This window comes from Schistocerca americana, chromosome 3 (assembly GCF_021461395.2).
Source record: "Schistocerca americana isolate TAMUIC-IGC-003095 chromosome 3, iqSchAmer2.1, whole genome shotgun sequence".
NCBI lineage: Eukaryota > Metazoa > Arthropoda > Insecta > Orthoptera > Acrididae > Schistocerca > Schistocerca americana.
The window spans coordinates 805,615,062-805,631,705 of NC_060121.1; the positions used below are offsets into that span (position 1 = coordinate 805,615,062).

Sequence of the window (16,644 nt, forward strand, 5' to 3'; positions counted from 1 at the left end):
CCGGTGGGAAACTGAAATCGTCCCTCAAACCTGCATATAAAACACACTCAGTTAAAATATGCCGTATCGACAGCTGTGCCCCACATGGCTGACACGTTGGTGGCTCCTCACGACGTAACAGAAAACCATGAGTCAAAGGACAATGTCCTATTCTAAGCCGTGTAAGGGCGACTTCCTCAGCGCGTCGTTGTCGGAAGGAGGTGAGCCACGGTCGGACAGAATCCTTCACCGCTCGCAACTTATTATCCCTCACGTCCAGCCACTGAGCCTCCCACCAACGCATGACCTTCCGAGTCACGAAAGACATAATAGCCTGCAGGGGGACGGAACAGCGAGCAGGAGGTGGGATGGAGCAAGCCTCCTTGGCAGCCGCATCTGCAAGTTCATTTCCAGGAATCCCTACGTGCCCTGGAACCCAGCAGAAAATCACATCCTTACCCTGCTGTTGCAAGAGCAGGAGTGCGTCCTGCACCTCTTGCACCATCCGATCTGCAGGGTACATTTGTTGAAGAGCGTGTAGAGCACTTTGGGAATCGGAGCAGATAATGAATTTCGTGCCACGATGTCGGCGCATATGCTCTAATGCGTGCAGAATGGCAAACAGTTCTGCGTAGTAAACTGAGAACTGCTCTGGGAGCCCTATCCGATGGACAGTATGGGGAAACACAGCAGAGCAGCCCATAAAATCCCCCTGTTTAGAACCATCCGTGTAAACAGGAGTAAAATCGGAATGGCGTTCTAAAATCTCAGTAAGTTTAATTTTAAAAAGGTGGTCCGGGGTACAATACTTCCTGTAAGCAGCCAGATCAAGAAGTAATCTTGGCCTTTGTAGTCGCCAGGGAGATCCCCTACTCCATCCCTGGTGGAGGACCTTAATGCCCTCCAGGTGTACCGACTCGAGACTCTCCTTTGCACGGATGCCAAACGGCTTTGTCGCCGCCGGACGGTGGCGGAAGAGACGTGCCAGTGCCGGCTGGGAAAAAGTGTCGGACGCCAATGAAAGAGGAGTGGACCTGGTCCTGTACGCGTGCCGTACCACGAGGAGAAGACGCCGAATGGACAGCGGAGGCTCTCCCGCCTCGACACACAGACTAGCAACCGGACTCGTGCGATAAGCCCCCGTTGAAAGCCTAATACCCTCATGGTGAATCACATCCAACATTTTGAGGTAGGAAGGTCTTGCAGAGCCATAAGCTTGACATCCGTATTCCAGTCGAGGTCGCACAAAGGCCTTATAAAGTTGGAGCAGACGTGCCCTGTCAGCGCCCCAGGATCTATGACTGACGCATCTAAGGACGTTTAAAGCCTTGAAACAGCGGACCTTTAGATCCTTTAAGTGTGGCAACCATGTGAGCTTCTCATCAAAAATAAGCCCGAGATATTTCACTTTTTCCATAAAGGGGAGAACAGTGTCTCCTAGTTTTAAAACAGGGAGGTTAAAAAGAGAACGGGAACGGTTAAAATCTACACAAATGGTCTTCTCCAAAGAGAATTTAAAGCCCGTGGTCTTAGACCACTTCTCCAATCGCACGAGTGTCAGCTGTAATTGGCGTGTAGCAGCTGTGACGGAGGAAGACGCACAGAAAATGGAGAAATCGTCCACAAACAAGGAGCACTGCACGGGCCGGCGCACTGTGGACGCAATACTATTGATGGCAATTGCGAAAGCTGTCACACTGAGGACACTTCCTTGAGGGACACCGTTCTCCTGCTTAAAACGATCAGACAGGACATTCCCAACCTTATACATAAAATACCTGTCTGACAGAAAGGATCGGATGAGTGTGGGTAAACGCCCACGGAAACCCCACTCATAAAGCTGCCGCAAAATGGTATGCCTCCAGGTAGTATCGTACGCCTTCTCCAGGTCGAAGAAAACCCCGATAAGGTGTTGCTTACGGAGGAAAGCATCTTGTATTGCTGTTTCGAGTAGGATCAGGTTATCTAGGGTGGAATGATACCTCCTGAATCCACACTGGCAGCGGGTAAGTAAGGATCTAGATTCGAGAACCCACACCAAGCGCCTATTGACCATACGCTCAAATGTCTTTCCGGCGCAGCTCGTGAGACTAATGCTACGGTAGCTGCTGGGTTCGGTCCGATCCTTCCCTGGTTTTAAAAGCGGAATTAAAATCGATTCTTTCCACGAACTAGGAAAGTCGCCGGTCTTCCAGATTTCATTAAAAAGTTGAAGGAGGACTTCCTTTGACCGCAGATCCAACTGCTGCAGCATGCTATACGATATCAGGTCTGGACCAGGTGCGGTATCCCGAGATATGGACAGTGCAGAGTCCAACTCCCACAAAGAGAAAGGCTGGTTGTATTCCTCAGTGTTCTGTGAACGGAAATCAAAACCAGCCCTCTCCTGTGTACCCCGATAGCGCAGAAATTCGGGGTCCTGGCTAGAATCGGCCGTAATAGTTTGAAAAGATTCTGCCAACGCCCGGGCGATGTCTCTCGGAGATGTTAGGAGACACCCCCGCTCACGTATAGCGGCTAGTGGCGGTCGAGAGTATCGCCTTGAGATCCTCCTAATGGCTTCCCATACTTTGCTTGAAGATGTGGACCTATTGATGGAGTGCAGGAACTCACGCCAAGACCTCCGTTTACTCTCCTGAACGATTTTCCTCGCCCGCGCCCGTGCTATCCGGAAAGTTGTCAGATGCGCAGCAGTGGGGCACCGACGGAATCTCCTCAAAGCCGCCCGCCTGTCTCTGATGGCGGTACGACAGTCGTCATTCCACCAAGGGACAGGCTGCCTCACAGGTGTTCCCTTTGACTTTGGTATGGATACATCAGCGGCATGGTGCATCACCGCCGTAATGTGATCCACCCAATCCTGGACGCCTTCACACCGTTCAAAAACAGCCAACTGCCGGTAGAGCGTCCAGTTTCCCTTCCGGAACAACCATTTCGGCGGCTGTGCGACACGACCCATTTCAACTGGCAGATGGAGCCAGATAGGGTAATGGTCGCTGCCATGAAGGTCGTCGTCGACGACCCACTGAGCAATGTCCGCAAGCACAGGCGAACAAATAGAGAGGTCTATGGCAGAAGACGAACCTGAAGCGGTGCTAAAATGCGTGGCCTGACCTGTGTTCAGCAGTATGACGTCGGAAGTCCTGAGCAACTGCTCAATCATCTGGCCTCTGGGGCAGGTTTTGTTGGAACCCCATAATGCATTATGAGCATTAAAGTCTCCTAAAAGGAGAAAGGGACGGGGTAGCTGATCAATGAGCCGTGCGAGGGCTTCACTGTCAATGAGCTCAGCGGGTGGTAAATAGACGGAGCACACCGTAACATGAACCTGGGCCAGGATCCGAGCTGCAACCGCTTGTAGCGTCGTGGTTAAGGTCACAGGTGAGGAGTGGAATGTGTCCTTAATGAACACTGCCACCCCACCCTGAGCCCTATTACCAGTCAGGTCGTCTTGCCTGTACATGCGATATCCCGTAAGCACAGGCGTGTCAGTCTCTTTAAAATGTGTCTCTTGCAAAGAGATGCAAATGGGGTTTGCCTGTACTAACAGCCGCAATTCTGCAAGGCGAGGTCTGACTCCATTCAGATTCCACTGAAGTATGGGAGCCATATCAACGTTTCGGTTTAGATTTCCCCCTGTCTTTGCGCCGCGCTGGTGAGGCACTTGTAGAGCGATTGGCAGCAGAGGGGCTGCCAGGTTCTGGGGAAGAGGTATCAAAATCCATGACGATGTCCTCCTCATCAGTCAGGGATGCCATGACGACATCCGATGGTGCCTTTGGCAGGCGTGACGTCAAACGCCGTGCCCCTTTCCCTGGTCCCGTTTTCTTTGTGGAAGCTGGGGATGCGGGAACTGGAGAGGCACTCTGTTTCTGGAGGGCCTTCGAAGGTTTCACTGGAGCCGTCTCTGCAATAGCGGTGGGTGCAGGCGGAGCAGCCTGAATAGCGATATCGTTAGTGGGAGTGCTCTGGCAGGTACAAACACAGGTACAGGTATTGGTGAAGGATACTGCGACGCTGGACATGGTCTGCGTCGAAGCGTCGACTCGCGACGCACGGTTGTGCACCAAGGAGGCATAGGACGTGGCGAAGACAGTGGGTGTTGTAGCCCTGTACTCTTTTTTGGCTTCCACATAAGGTAGCCTCTTTGTCACCTTGATCTCCTGAATTTTTCGTTCTTCCGCAAAGACGGGGCAGTCTCTGCTCCAGACGGGATGGCTCCCAGAGCAGTTTATACACAGCGCTGGAGATGTGCAGTTGGTCCCAGCTTCATGAGCTGCCTTGCCACAGATACCGCAGGTTGGTTCACCCCCACAACTCATTGTCGTATGGCCAAATCGCTGACATTTGAAACAGCGCATAGGGTTAGGTATATAAGGCCGAACCCTAAGTCTGAGGAAACCAGCCAGAACGTATTCAGGTAAGACAGGCGAATTGAAAGTCACAATGAAAGTGGCAGATTTCTCCGTGACGCCATTATTTCTACGTGTCCTTTGTTCCACGTCTACAATCCCCTGTGTTGCCCATTCTTGCTTCAGCTCGTCGACATCGATATCCATTAAATCACGGCAGGTGACAACGCCTTTACTGGAGTTGAGGGAATTGTGCAACTCGACAGTGATATCATACTCGCCTAACTTGGGTGACTTCCGAAGCAGCTCCACTTGCGATGCCCTAGTAGTCTCAACTAACAGGGTACCATTCCTCAGGCGTTTGATAGATTTCAGTGTACCTGCGAGTCCTTCTAAACCTTTATGTATGTAGAAAGGAGACACTTTTTCAAATGAGCCCTCCTTCCTCTTAATCACGATGAAAACATTGTCATTTACGACTCCATGAGCCCTGTTACTCTTTTCCATATGCATATCTGGAGGACTAGCCTCCCTCATGCGCTTGACTGATTGCGAAGTTGGTGAAGGGAAATACGTGGTTGCCATGTGCGTCCCACGAGCAGCTAGGGAACGAAACGTCAGCCCAGACAGAGCCCCGCATGCCTGGGTAAGCCTTATACAACTGAGGTGCGGCAGGTTCCCCAGAGGTTGCCCGCTATCGACTGTTCCACCTCAACAGCCATGCATCTCATCAGCGCGCAGCACACCTTGAGATTGAGGGTTTTTTTATAGAGGTTTATTCCATCCTCACGATCCGGGCGGTCAAGCCAAGATCCCCATTCCCTGAGACACACAACGTTCCACCGCCGCGCCGCACGGTGGTCGCTGAAGCATGCTCAGAGGTTACGGTGACAGGGGACGGGCGGCGCTTACCAGTCCCCAGCTCAGGAACCCCGGGGTCGCCAAGCCCGTACCCAGCAAATGAATGCTGAGCCCCTGGGGGGCAATTACTTGGAGTTGAGAAGCTTGCACAGGATAGAGTAGTTTGGAGAGCTGCATCAAACCAGTCTCTGGACTGAAAACCACAACAACAACAAGCAGTTTTGAAGGACAGCAGGTACACAGGAGAAGCATAAAATTATGCTACAGTAAGTCCCCATGGAAGGGACTAAGTACAAAAAAAATTCTGCTGAAAAAATAAGGGAAAGATCAGGAGAAAGAAAGTAAAAAAGACGAACAGGAAAAGCGCTGCAAATTGAGGTCAGGCGGGCTGGAAGAAAAAGTACATGTTGCGAATTTCCATCTGAAGTTCCAAGAAACTGGCACCAGAAGGGAGAATACACATAGTGTATATTGAGATCGAAACAAAGATTGTATTGCAGATGTAGCTCTCCACAGGGCACTATGTATTGCCACGGTGGGCATGTGCACGCTTTATGCGAGTTGTTTGGCTCTCCCTTTGATGAATAGTTCTTGCCAGTAATGAAGTTGGTGCAGGTGGCAATCAAGTGCAATGAGATAAGTTTTACACAATGTGGCAAGTTAGTTGAGTTGCTTCCCCATCAAAGGGAGAGCTCCCTCCAGGCCTGGACCCAAAGTCAAATGCATGATGTACCAGGATAAAGTTCAAGTGGCAAACTGCTGCTGTAAAGCTCTGAGGTGCATCAAGCGCTCAGGCAACTGCGACAGCTGTACCTGTGATCGGCAAAGAAGAGGCTCCAAGATGTGCATGCTGTGGTGGGCCTCGTGTTCCCAACTGGTATGACTGCCAGACTGCCTCAAGCAGCAGCTGAGCCACAGACAAGAAAACAGCTCCAGCTCCAGCAGAAATGGACATTGATGCAGGAGAAGGTGCTGACAGCAGTGGACTATGCTATTTCCTTGGAGTGCCTGGGAAACCTCAACTGTTAAAATAGTTGTGTGTGTGTGTGTGTGTGTGTGTGTGTGTGTGTGTGTGTAGAGGGAGGCAGTACAAGAATGGAAAGTGGCAAACACTGCCTGTGCCAAAGACGATGCACTGGAGGTGGTAACACCATCATTCAGTGAACTCTTGCCCGATGCAACAGAAGCTAGCCATCCTCAGCTGTCCTGCCCATTAACAGCTACAATACCACCCAATGAGAGTGGAGAGCCAGTCAGCCATGTGCTAAAAGACAGCAAGGGCTACATCAGGGGCAACAAGAAATTAACGATGCCCTTCTTCATAAGACATATGCTGACAAGACATAGACGAAGATCAAATTCGTGCTCTAAGAAGCACAGAGTAGGTTCTTTGAGCAGCAGATTCAGAACTGAGTGCAGCAATGAAAATTACTGAAGACCCACAACTAACAATGGAGGAATGGGTGCCACAGGTGGAAGAAGATCAGCCCAAACCTTGAAGACCAACCAAGAAGTGCAGACTGACGAAGTTTTTTCAAGTGGAATGCTGGTAACCCAGGAGAGACAAGACCTCATATTAAAAATTAATGAGAAAGTGGTACAAACAGCACAACAGCAGAGAGAAAAAAAGCCATGTACCACAATGGAAACATCCTGTGGCAAAATAAGGTGTCAACACAAGCAGTTTTGGCCAGTGCTTTGGGAGGTTTCCCCTGACTGTACAATAAATATCTGAACTGTCCCCAACAACATCCTCCCCATAAATTCCCACTGGAAAAACAAAAATCTGCACAGCATCACAGAAAAACAATGAAGCTGTGAATAGAAAAACCAAACCCAAAGGCTGAAAAAGGGTATACAAAAATCCTTCAAACAGCCTGCCCTTCTTTGTAAGGCAAGGGAATGAAAAGTTAAAAAATGAAAAGTTAAAAATACACAGGGATATGAGCTATAAACAAGAAAATGGATTTAGGAGGAGTACAGGATCTGATCAGGATGCAACTGTAGTGAAGGAATTAGTTAGGATGATGTAGGGCCAGACTTTGTTGGCAATGGCAGTAAGGACTTCTGATACAAGAATTCACTCTCATTCTGCCAGAAGCCTTGTCAAAGACAGCAGAGGAGCTCACAGAAGTTACCCTCTTGATCTTGGGGTGGGAAATTGCCCCTAAAATGAAGCAATGATTGATGACAGGATGCTGAAGGCAATGGAAATCACAGAATTAAAGACATACTATGTATCCAAGTGAAATGTGGCCTGCAGTTGGAAATGTGTCATGGTGATCTCTACATTGACAAAAGAAATCTGGCTAACCCCCCCCCAATTAAATAACCAATGAAAGGATAACATTATTAGTCAGAGCACATGGAATGTGAAAAGCTAGAAAATTTAAAAGGAAATTGCAAAGGCTCAGTCCAGATATAGTGGGGGGCCAGTAACTTGAAATGGAAAAATGGTAACGAATTCTGATCAGATAAGATGTTGCAATGTGCAATGACAATCACAGGTGGAAATGGCTATGTTCCATCATGAAACGGGTCAGCGGCGAACAGGGCCTGTTAAGTACATAATGTCAATGCCAGCAGTGCGGATTATCTCATTGGACAGATCACAAATAACTTTATCAATACAACCTGACAAAGATGAAGAAGGTATGAACATGACCTGGCAGGTACATAGTGGCCAATCAGTATGATGGAAACCCATTGGGGTAACCTGGACATCAGCAGGCAGGAAGGGAAGTAGAGGAGAGAATCAACAGGAAGTGATCACTACCAGAAAGGACACTGTGGAGCGACCAGTGTAAGGAAGGATGAAGAGGAGAGGAGGGGTAGTGAGGCAAAGATCAGTAGCAGAGAAGGTGTCATATGCGGCAATATAATGAGTAGGGAAACCATAATTAAGAAGGCACATATCATGGTCCAAGAGAAACTGGTCAATAAGGAGCCCACAACTAGATAAAAAAGCACTGCACCACAAAGGGTGATGGGCATTAAAATCCCCAAGGAGGAAGAAGGGAGGGGGAGTTGCTAAAGTAAGGCAGGTAGGGCAGCAAGTGTGGGTGGCCTTTCGGAAGGGAGATAGAGATTGCAAACCATGACTGACTGCAGTGTCCAAGTGGACCTGGACGGGAGCTCTTAAAAAGTGGTACGAAGGGAAAGCCAAGTACTAACAATGTCCAAATAGACCAACGTGCAAACACCACCAGAAGCCCTCAAAGGGCCGACCCGGTTCCTACAGAAAGCACAGAACCCATGAATGTTAAGTGAGTGAGCAACAGTAAACTGAGATTCTTTGAGAACAACACAAACTGCCAAGTAAAATGAGATAAGGGATTGCAACTCTGGGAGGTGACGGTAGTATACATTACAGTTCCATCAAATAAGCACGGAGCAAGGATCCAAATGGGAGGCAAACAGGCTGGAGCCCATAACGCCATAGGGTCACCATCTGTCGCCAATGAGGATAGGGTAAGATCCATAAATAATAGGTTAGGCTCAAGTTGTGAGGGGGAAGACGGCGCCACTGAGAGCGAGGGGGCGGGTGCAGGGGCTTTTCCCGAGAACTCCTCCTCCTCCTCCTCCTCCTCTTCTTTTGTAGGTCGAGGGGGCAGGGCAAGGTGAGAGTGAGAGAGAGAGAGAGAGAGAGAGAGAGAGAGAGAGAGAGAGAGCAGGCTTCTCCTAGATCCAGAACTGAAAGAAAGAGGGCAGCCTTGGGTCACACTGACTGTGTGCACCACAGCTGAATTGTGGTAGCAGCTCTCTAGCATGGGTGATGCTGGTGGAAGAGTCCAGGAGGGAACCCCATCACCAGCAGGCACCAAAAAAGGGCACTCTTCTGGCCAGGGAGCAGAAGAGACACCCAAAGAGGGGGCGGGGTGCGCCATGGGAACTACAGGAGAGAGGTAGAGGAGCGGGGAGTAGTACTGGGGTAAGGAGGAGGGAGAAAGGATGCAACAGAGGCAAAGTTAGATGTTCATTGACACAGGACAAAGTCAGTCACATTTCTCAAAAGCCTCAGTGCAGAGTAAATGATAAAGGGATTTTGCCTCTTACCTTCTTCTCCTTCTTATAAGCCAGGCAATCTGGTAAGCATGTAGAAATGATCACGACAATTCAGACATACTAGCTCCCCTCATTTAGTGAGGGTCAACATTCACCACATAGAGGGTCCACCACACAACAGGAAGACACGTGCCCGAAATGCAAGCATTGGAAACACCCCATGGGTGGCAGGACGTATGGCTTCACGTCACACCAATAACAAGTAACCTTGACCTTCTCTGGGAGGGTATCTCAAATGCCAGAATAAAGGTACCAGTACCAGTGCAACTGTATTAGCTTTCTGATTATAACGAACAAAATGAACTCACTGTCGTTCCACAATGGCCCAGAATTACTTATCAGTTTGAAGGGTGATGTCCCTATGAAAAATGACTCCCTGAACCATATTCTAAGACTGGTAAGGAATAATGGACACTGGGACCTTGCCCAGATGGTCACAAGCCTGGAGGGCTGCAGACTGAGTGGCAGAAGTAATTTTGATCAACAGCAAACTCAACTGCATCTTACTGAGAGACACCACTTTACCAAACTTTTCTTCAATATTTTCCACAAAACATAACGGCTTGGTGGCGGTGAACCTGTCCACATCAGTTCTAATGCAGACCAGGTAGCGTGAAAAGTGTTTCACCCCAGGATGGTGAGTCTGGCCCTCCTCCCAGGGTGTAGCAAAGGAAGGGTAGACTGCAGGGTTATAAGAAGCAGACTTAAATGATCCGTTAGCAACTGAAGAGATGCCTGTAGATGAACAGCCAGTTTTTTTTTTTCAGTTTAATACGTTTCATATGCAAACCATCCACTCTGAAACCACCCATCCAGATCATGGGCTCTCTCTGGGGGCACCACTCTGCCACAGAAAGAGCCCTCAGGCAATGCAGCTGTTGCCACGATTTCCAATGCTGCAGGACAGGAAACCACTCCTAAGCATACACAGGGAGGCAACAGGTCAGGTATCATAAGTGAGATCCCTGTTTTGTCAGCGGGCTTCCATGCTGTGTGTGTGTGCATGTGCGTGTGTAAATGGAGAAATTTAGAAGTGGAGGTCAAATCCCAAAAGGGGATCAAAAATGCCAAAAAGGAAGGATGAAAAAGAAAAGGCAAGTGGAATAAAACTGGGAGTAACAGAAGAAACCAGGTGGATAACTAGGTCGATGTAAGTAGGAATACTGAGAGAAGGGAAGGAGGTTGCAGAGGCGGAAGGAGCACGGATAGAGAAGGAAGTGCAATGGGATGGAAATGCAGCCTGGGAAGGAAGAATGGGTTGCAGTAACTCAGGGTCCCGTGTGCTCTATGCGCGAACTCACAAAAGAACCCTGAGGCCCCTGGTGGGATTCCTGCTGAGTTACACCATCGTCAGACAGTGACAACGAAAGTAGATATTGGATTGTAAGACAGACCCAGGGACAGATAAAGACTCAGTTTAAGATTTAGTAATAATCATGAGTCGATTGAAATTTAAGAGAATAATTCAGAATAATCAATGTGGAAAGAAACGGGATAGGCCAATTTAAGTACTGAGGAATGATAGGGTGTGTTTCAAAGTTCTCTATGGCTATACATCCTGTGATAAAGAAAACCACAACAGTTAGTTCATTGAAGATGAGTGGGTATCTCTAAAAAGCACTACTGCAGAATCTGGAAAGACAAAAAGATGTACCACAATGTAAATGAGAAGAGATCTTGGGTAACAGAAGAAATACTTAACTGACTGACAGGAGAAGGAAGGATAAAAATGTTCAGGAAAAGATAGGGAAACAGCAATCTAAGACACATAGGAATGACATAAAGTAGTACAGAGGTGCTAGATGAAATTTATACACATCAAATGCAAAGAAATTGAAAAAGAATGAGTGATTCAGCACATAGAAAATTCAAAATGACCTTGGGTGAAATTAAAAGCAAGGGCATCAATATCAAGAGTGGAGGAGGAATTCCACTCTTACACATAGAGAAGAGAATAGATAGATGGAAAGAATAGACAGAAGGCTTCTACAAGGAGGAACTGTCTGATGATGTGATAGAAGAAGAAATGGGAGTCAGTATGGAAGACAGAGGATCTAGAGTTAGTGCCAGAGTTTAAAAGAGCTTTGGAATAATTTAAAAAAAAACTATGATTTAAGACATATCAGGTTTCCAGCAAAATCACTTCCACAAAAATCCTGAAGTTAGCAATGGCAACTAAGTGAAAAAACTATATACAATCAGTTTAATAGCACACATACCAAAGTTGCTGACAAGAACAGAAGAATGAATAATCTAGAATCTGTTAAATGATGAGCAGCTTGGTTTAGGAAATAAAGATACCAGAAAGGTAGTTTTGATGCACTTTATAGTAGAAGCAACACTTAGTAAAATTCGAACACATTAATACAAACAGTTCACCTAGAAAAAGTGTTCGGCAACGTAAAATGGTAGAAGTAAAAAGTTCTCAGAGAGACAGGTGTCAGCTATTGTGAAAGATGGGTAATAACAACACTAGTGAACCTAGCAATGTTTTGCATCACCCCAGTTTCCAGAACTCGGGAAGATAGATGTTGACTGTGGATTTTGTATCACAGATTCAGTCCCTTTGTTCAGAGATGTCACTAAACCTGCCCAAAGATGTAAACAATCATGCATGAGCACCGCCTATTAGACGGACGGGGTCCGACAGCCGGTGCGTTTCAGTCATTCCACCAGGAAGGATGTACACGGCTCGTGTTGTCTGTAGTTTAACCATGCCTAGATGGTCAATACCACGGTTTTATCGCATCCACATAGTTACTTGTGCTAGGAAGGGCTATCAACAAGGGTAGTGTCCAGGCGTCTCAGAGTGAACCAAAGCAATGTTGTTCGGACATGGAGGAGATATAGAGAGACAGGAACTGTCAATGACATACCTCGCTCAGGCCGCCCAAGGGCTACTACTGCAGTGGATGATCGCTACCTATGGACTATGGCTTGGAGGAACCTTACAACAACAACACCATGTTGAATAATGCTTCTCGTGCAGCCACAGGATGTCGTGTTAGTTTTAGTTATGTCATGTTCCGTAGATCATTTTCCTGATTATTTTATTGATATGATGTAGAACAAGTCAGATTACAAGAGATAGACACACACACACACACACACACACACACACACACACACACACACACGAATAGCGCTAATATTAATATTACTGAAATTTATAGTTCTACACATGAAACTACATTTAGAGGTACAATAACCCTCTTTGAGGCTCTTCTACTTCAGGTAACAAATCAAACTGATTGCTCACTGGAATCTGAAAAGTGATTTCAGGGGGTTTTCTTCTTCTGACTACACTTGTAACCTGTGCCCAGCCCCCATTGGCTCTTTCCCTCTCCAACCTGTCTAATTCAAAGTACACCATTTCTAGTTCGGCCTGAAGGGTTTTTCCCTGTTCCACAATTTTCTTGTCATGGCTAAATAATCTACACCTCCATTGGCGAGCTTCATCTGGCACTATAACAGCTTCCCTGTACAATCTCCCCATTGAAACACCAACCCACAATACTGACATTTCACTTCCATGCTCACTAATCTACAACAACATCCACATTTGTCACACATGACGGCAGATTAAACAATAAAAATTACACTACAAACAAACAACACAAATACAAACAATACAAATTACACTACAAACAATTCCGTTACACCAATTAATAATTCGCAGAAAGTAACTTAGCTTATGGTGAGATGAGTAGAGAACTTCTGGACGTCAGGCGAATGTAGCAGCAGGTGAATGTAAACAGCGCAAAGTTAATTGCTGGCATAGGTTATAGTGGTGCAAATCACGAAATGAGTAAGAAACTGAAGAGGCTAAATATTTTCTAATGACAATACTGAATTACGTATAAATACTCTAATGGAAACAGAAACACCACATAATGACTTTACTGCACAATATGGAAAATTAACTGTACGGACGTATAGAAAAACAGAAAACATGAACCGAATGCAAACTCCTCATAATAAAGCTACATAGACACTACCCGGAAATTATTGAATAATCATATAACTTATTGCGGTCGATAATGAAAACAAACCCATGCCAAAGGCTTGCACTTTAGAGCAGTTATCCTTTCAAGAAAACTACTCAAGTAAAAGTGAAACCTTCAATATATAGATCACAATAGATACTAATTTACTTATTCAAGCTACAATATTGCGTCAAACTGTGTGCAATAGGCTGCATGACGAGCAACTTCACTCCCGGCGTCCGTGGCGAGGTCCATCTTTGCAACCACACCACCATGCAGCGTGGTACAGATGGGCCCAACAACATGCCAAATGGATCGCTCAGGATTGGTATCACATTCTTTTCACCAATGAGTGTCACATATGCCTTCAACCAAACAATCGTCGGAGATGTGTTAGGAGGCAACCTGGTCAGACTGAATGCCTTAGACACACTGTCCAGCGAGTGCAGCAAGGTGGAGGTTCCCTGCTTGTTTGGAGTGGCATTATGTGGGGTGGACGTACACCGCTGGTGGTCATGAAATGTGCCGTAATGGCTGTACAATACATGGATGCCATCCTCCGACTGATAATGCAACAATATCGGCAGCATACTGGTGAGGCATTCGTCTCCGTGGACGACAATTCATGCCCCCATCATGCACATCTTGTGAATGACTTCCTTCAGGATAACGAAATCACTTGACTAGAGTAGCCAGCATATTCTCCAGACACGCATCCTATCAAACATGCCTGGGATAGACTGAAAAGGGCTGTTTATGGACGATGTGACCCACCAACCACTCTGAGTGATCTACACCAAATCGCCATTGAGGAGTGGGACAATCTGGACGAACAGTGCCTTGATGAACTTTTGCATAGTATGCCACGATGAATACAGGCAGGCATCACTGCAAGAGGATGTGCTACTGGGTATTGGAGGTACTGGTGTGTACAGTAATCCTGGACCACCAACCTCTGAAGGTCTCACTGTATTGGTGTACAACATGCAATGTGTGGTTTTCATGAGCAATATAAGGGGCGGATATGATGTTTATGTTGATCTCTATTCCAGTAATCTGTACAGGTTCCGGAAACAAGATGATGCAAAACTTTTTTTATGTGTGTAGATCCTACATAGTTTCCAACAATGCATATTCCATAGTAGTATTCTAATCATAAGCTGACAAGCCGTACATACCACTTTCCTCTTTTCTGTGAAAACCAAATGCAAGGACAAAAACAAAACGGCACATAGCTGTGTATACAATTTTTGTTTAAAATAAAGAATGTATATGGGAGAAACACTGTATCTATGGTTTGAATGGACTGCTATTGTAGTTAAAGCTGAGTGAAAGGAAGAAAACAAAACCGTGCATTTTCAGAGTACAGCAGTTTCTTTCTTGCAGTTTGTAACAACAGAAAACCAAAAAAGTTTTTTATGAAAATATTTAGCCTATGTCCACCTGAAGATTTATTGGACTGTTGCGTAAAAATCTGAAGTAAAAAGGTCAGGAACTTATTTATAATTTTCCTAACAATGTTTTTTTACAAAAATTTGAAATACACTGGTTGAGAGTTTTACTAACATGTCTGTCTGATGTTTATTAGAGTATCGCGAAAAATCTGAAGTAAGTCTGTCAATAACATTTACCATATGGTATCATTCCATGCAGTAGAACTGTTTTTATTTTGTATGGATATATTGACCTAGTCTTAAAACCCACCTTCTTGCTTTCTGGTGATTCATCTCTCGGCCTTGCACTATCCACAAACTTGCTGCTTTTTTCTGTGTCTGAATCATCTTCTGAGGCATTTTCTGTATCTGAATCACTTTTCGCACCCTGAAGAATCTCTGGTGTTTGCTGTGGCTGGGACAGGTCACTTTTGAGTCCTGTGATTGTCTTGTATGTGATATCTTCTCCTTCACCCGCTTTTGCTTTTGTAATATCTCTCTCAAAATCTACAACCTGCAGCAGACATGAATTGATAGAATGGGACTCCAGGTATATCACACATGAAACTAAATACTCAAATAAACCAGATCAAGTTACAACAATATACAAGACAAATAAAAATAGCTATCAAACTGTCTTAAAGAGAGAGAGAGAGAGAGAGAGAGAGAGAGAGAGAGAGAGAGAGAGAGAGAGAGAGAGAGAGAGCAAACTCACTCGCTCCTCGCCACCACCACCGCCACCACCACCACCACCACCACCACCACCACCACCACTACCACACCTATTAATGTGTGTGATATTTAAACTATACTTAATAGTTTTCCTTCTCCTATATTTTTATTTAATACCCTTGAATTTCATACTTCCAATTCAATTTGCAATATTAATGTAAGGATTTATGCTTCCACTTTAATCTTTTCCAGTTTTCAAACACTCATTGTTTCACTTTCACACAGAGCTGTGCATCAAACATATTATTCAACAAATGCTTTCCCCTGCTCTAGAGAGTGTTTACGTAAGTTCATTTTTGCTGTCTAGAAAGAATGGTTCTGTACAGACAGTGAAACCCTCACTCCCACTCCACTTCTCTTCAGGAAAATCACTTTTCCAAGCACAGAATTTTTGCTAACTCTTTATTAATGAGTATCTCATCTAGAAATCTAGAAATATTAATCACGGAGGTGAAATTGAGATATCTGAATTTTGTAATTCTGTGTCTGAACACAGTAAAATTGAGGCTTAGCACTAAGATATTACACATCCTCAGGGTGAGAGAGTAGGTGTGGCATAAGAAGGAGCAAGAACATTTTGAGATTGGGTGGGTGACAGAACATTACTTTAGGAGGGGTGGGAAGGATTGCAGGCAGTTTCTTCCACATTTATCATAATGATGGTAAGTTGTTGAAGCCTGGCAAAGGATATGCTCAAGTTGTTCCAATCCATGGTGATGTGTGATGAGGTAGCTGGATCATGAGGGCGATGTGAGGATTAGGTGCATGTGTGGATCTAACATGGAAATCGTCACTGCTGATGTGCCATACACAGATTGCCAGACTATACTGTAGAGACCTTAGCTTGGAAGAGATGCAGGTACTGTGGGTGGCTAGCAGGTTTGATACGGGCTGAGGTTTGAATTGTGCTATCAGGGAAGTGAACACCCATGACCAGGAAAGGGGCACTATAGGCTGAGGACACCCAGGTGAAGTTGATGAGGGACACCATGTTGCAGCTGTGAAAGAAAGAGGACAGGATCTCGGCCCTGGGTCAAGACCATAAAAGAATCGTCAATGAACCTGAAACTGACAAGCGGTTTTGGATTTTGGATGGCTAGGAAGATTCCTCTAGATGGTCCATAAACAAGTTGGCATAGGAGGGTGTAATGTAGGCACCCATGTCGAGGTCTGTTGGTGTATCTTGTTTGCAAAGGAGAAATAGTTTTGTATAAGGATGTAGTTTGTCAGATACAT

General features: G+C 45.9%; 1 protein-coding gene across 1 annotated transcript in view; it reads right to left on the reverse strand.

The window, feature by feature from the left end:
- The window catches only part of LOC124605416 (serine/threonine-protein kinase RIO1), a 118,203-nt gene that overhangs the window by 24,731 nt on the left and 76,828 nt on the right, over nt 1–16,644 (reverse strand). The window contains exon 9 of the mRNA XM_047137068.1: nt 14,948–15,190. Within this exon, the coding sequence (XP_046993024.1) occupies nt 14,948–15,190 (243 nt within the window). The remainder of the gene's footprint in view (nt 1–14,947; nt 15,191–16,644) is intronic.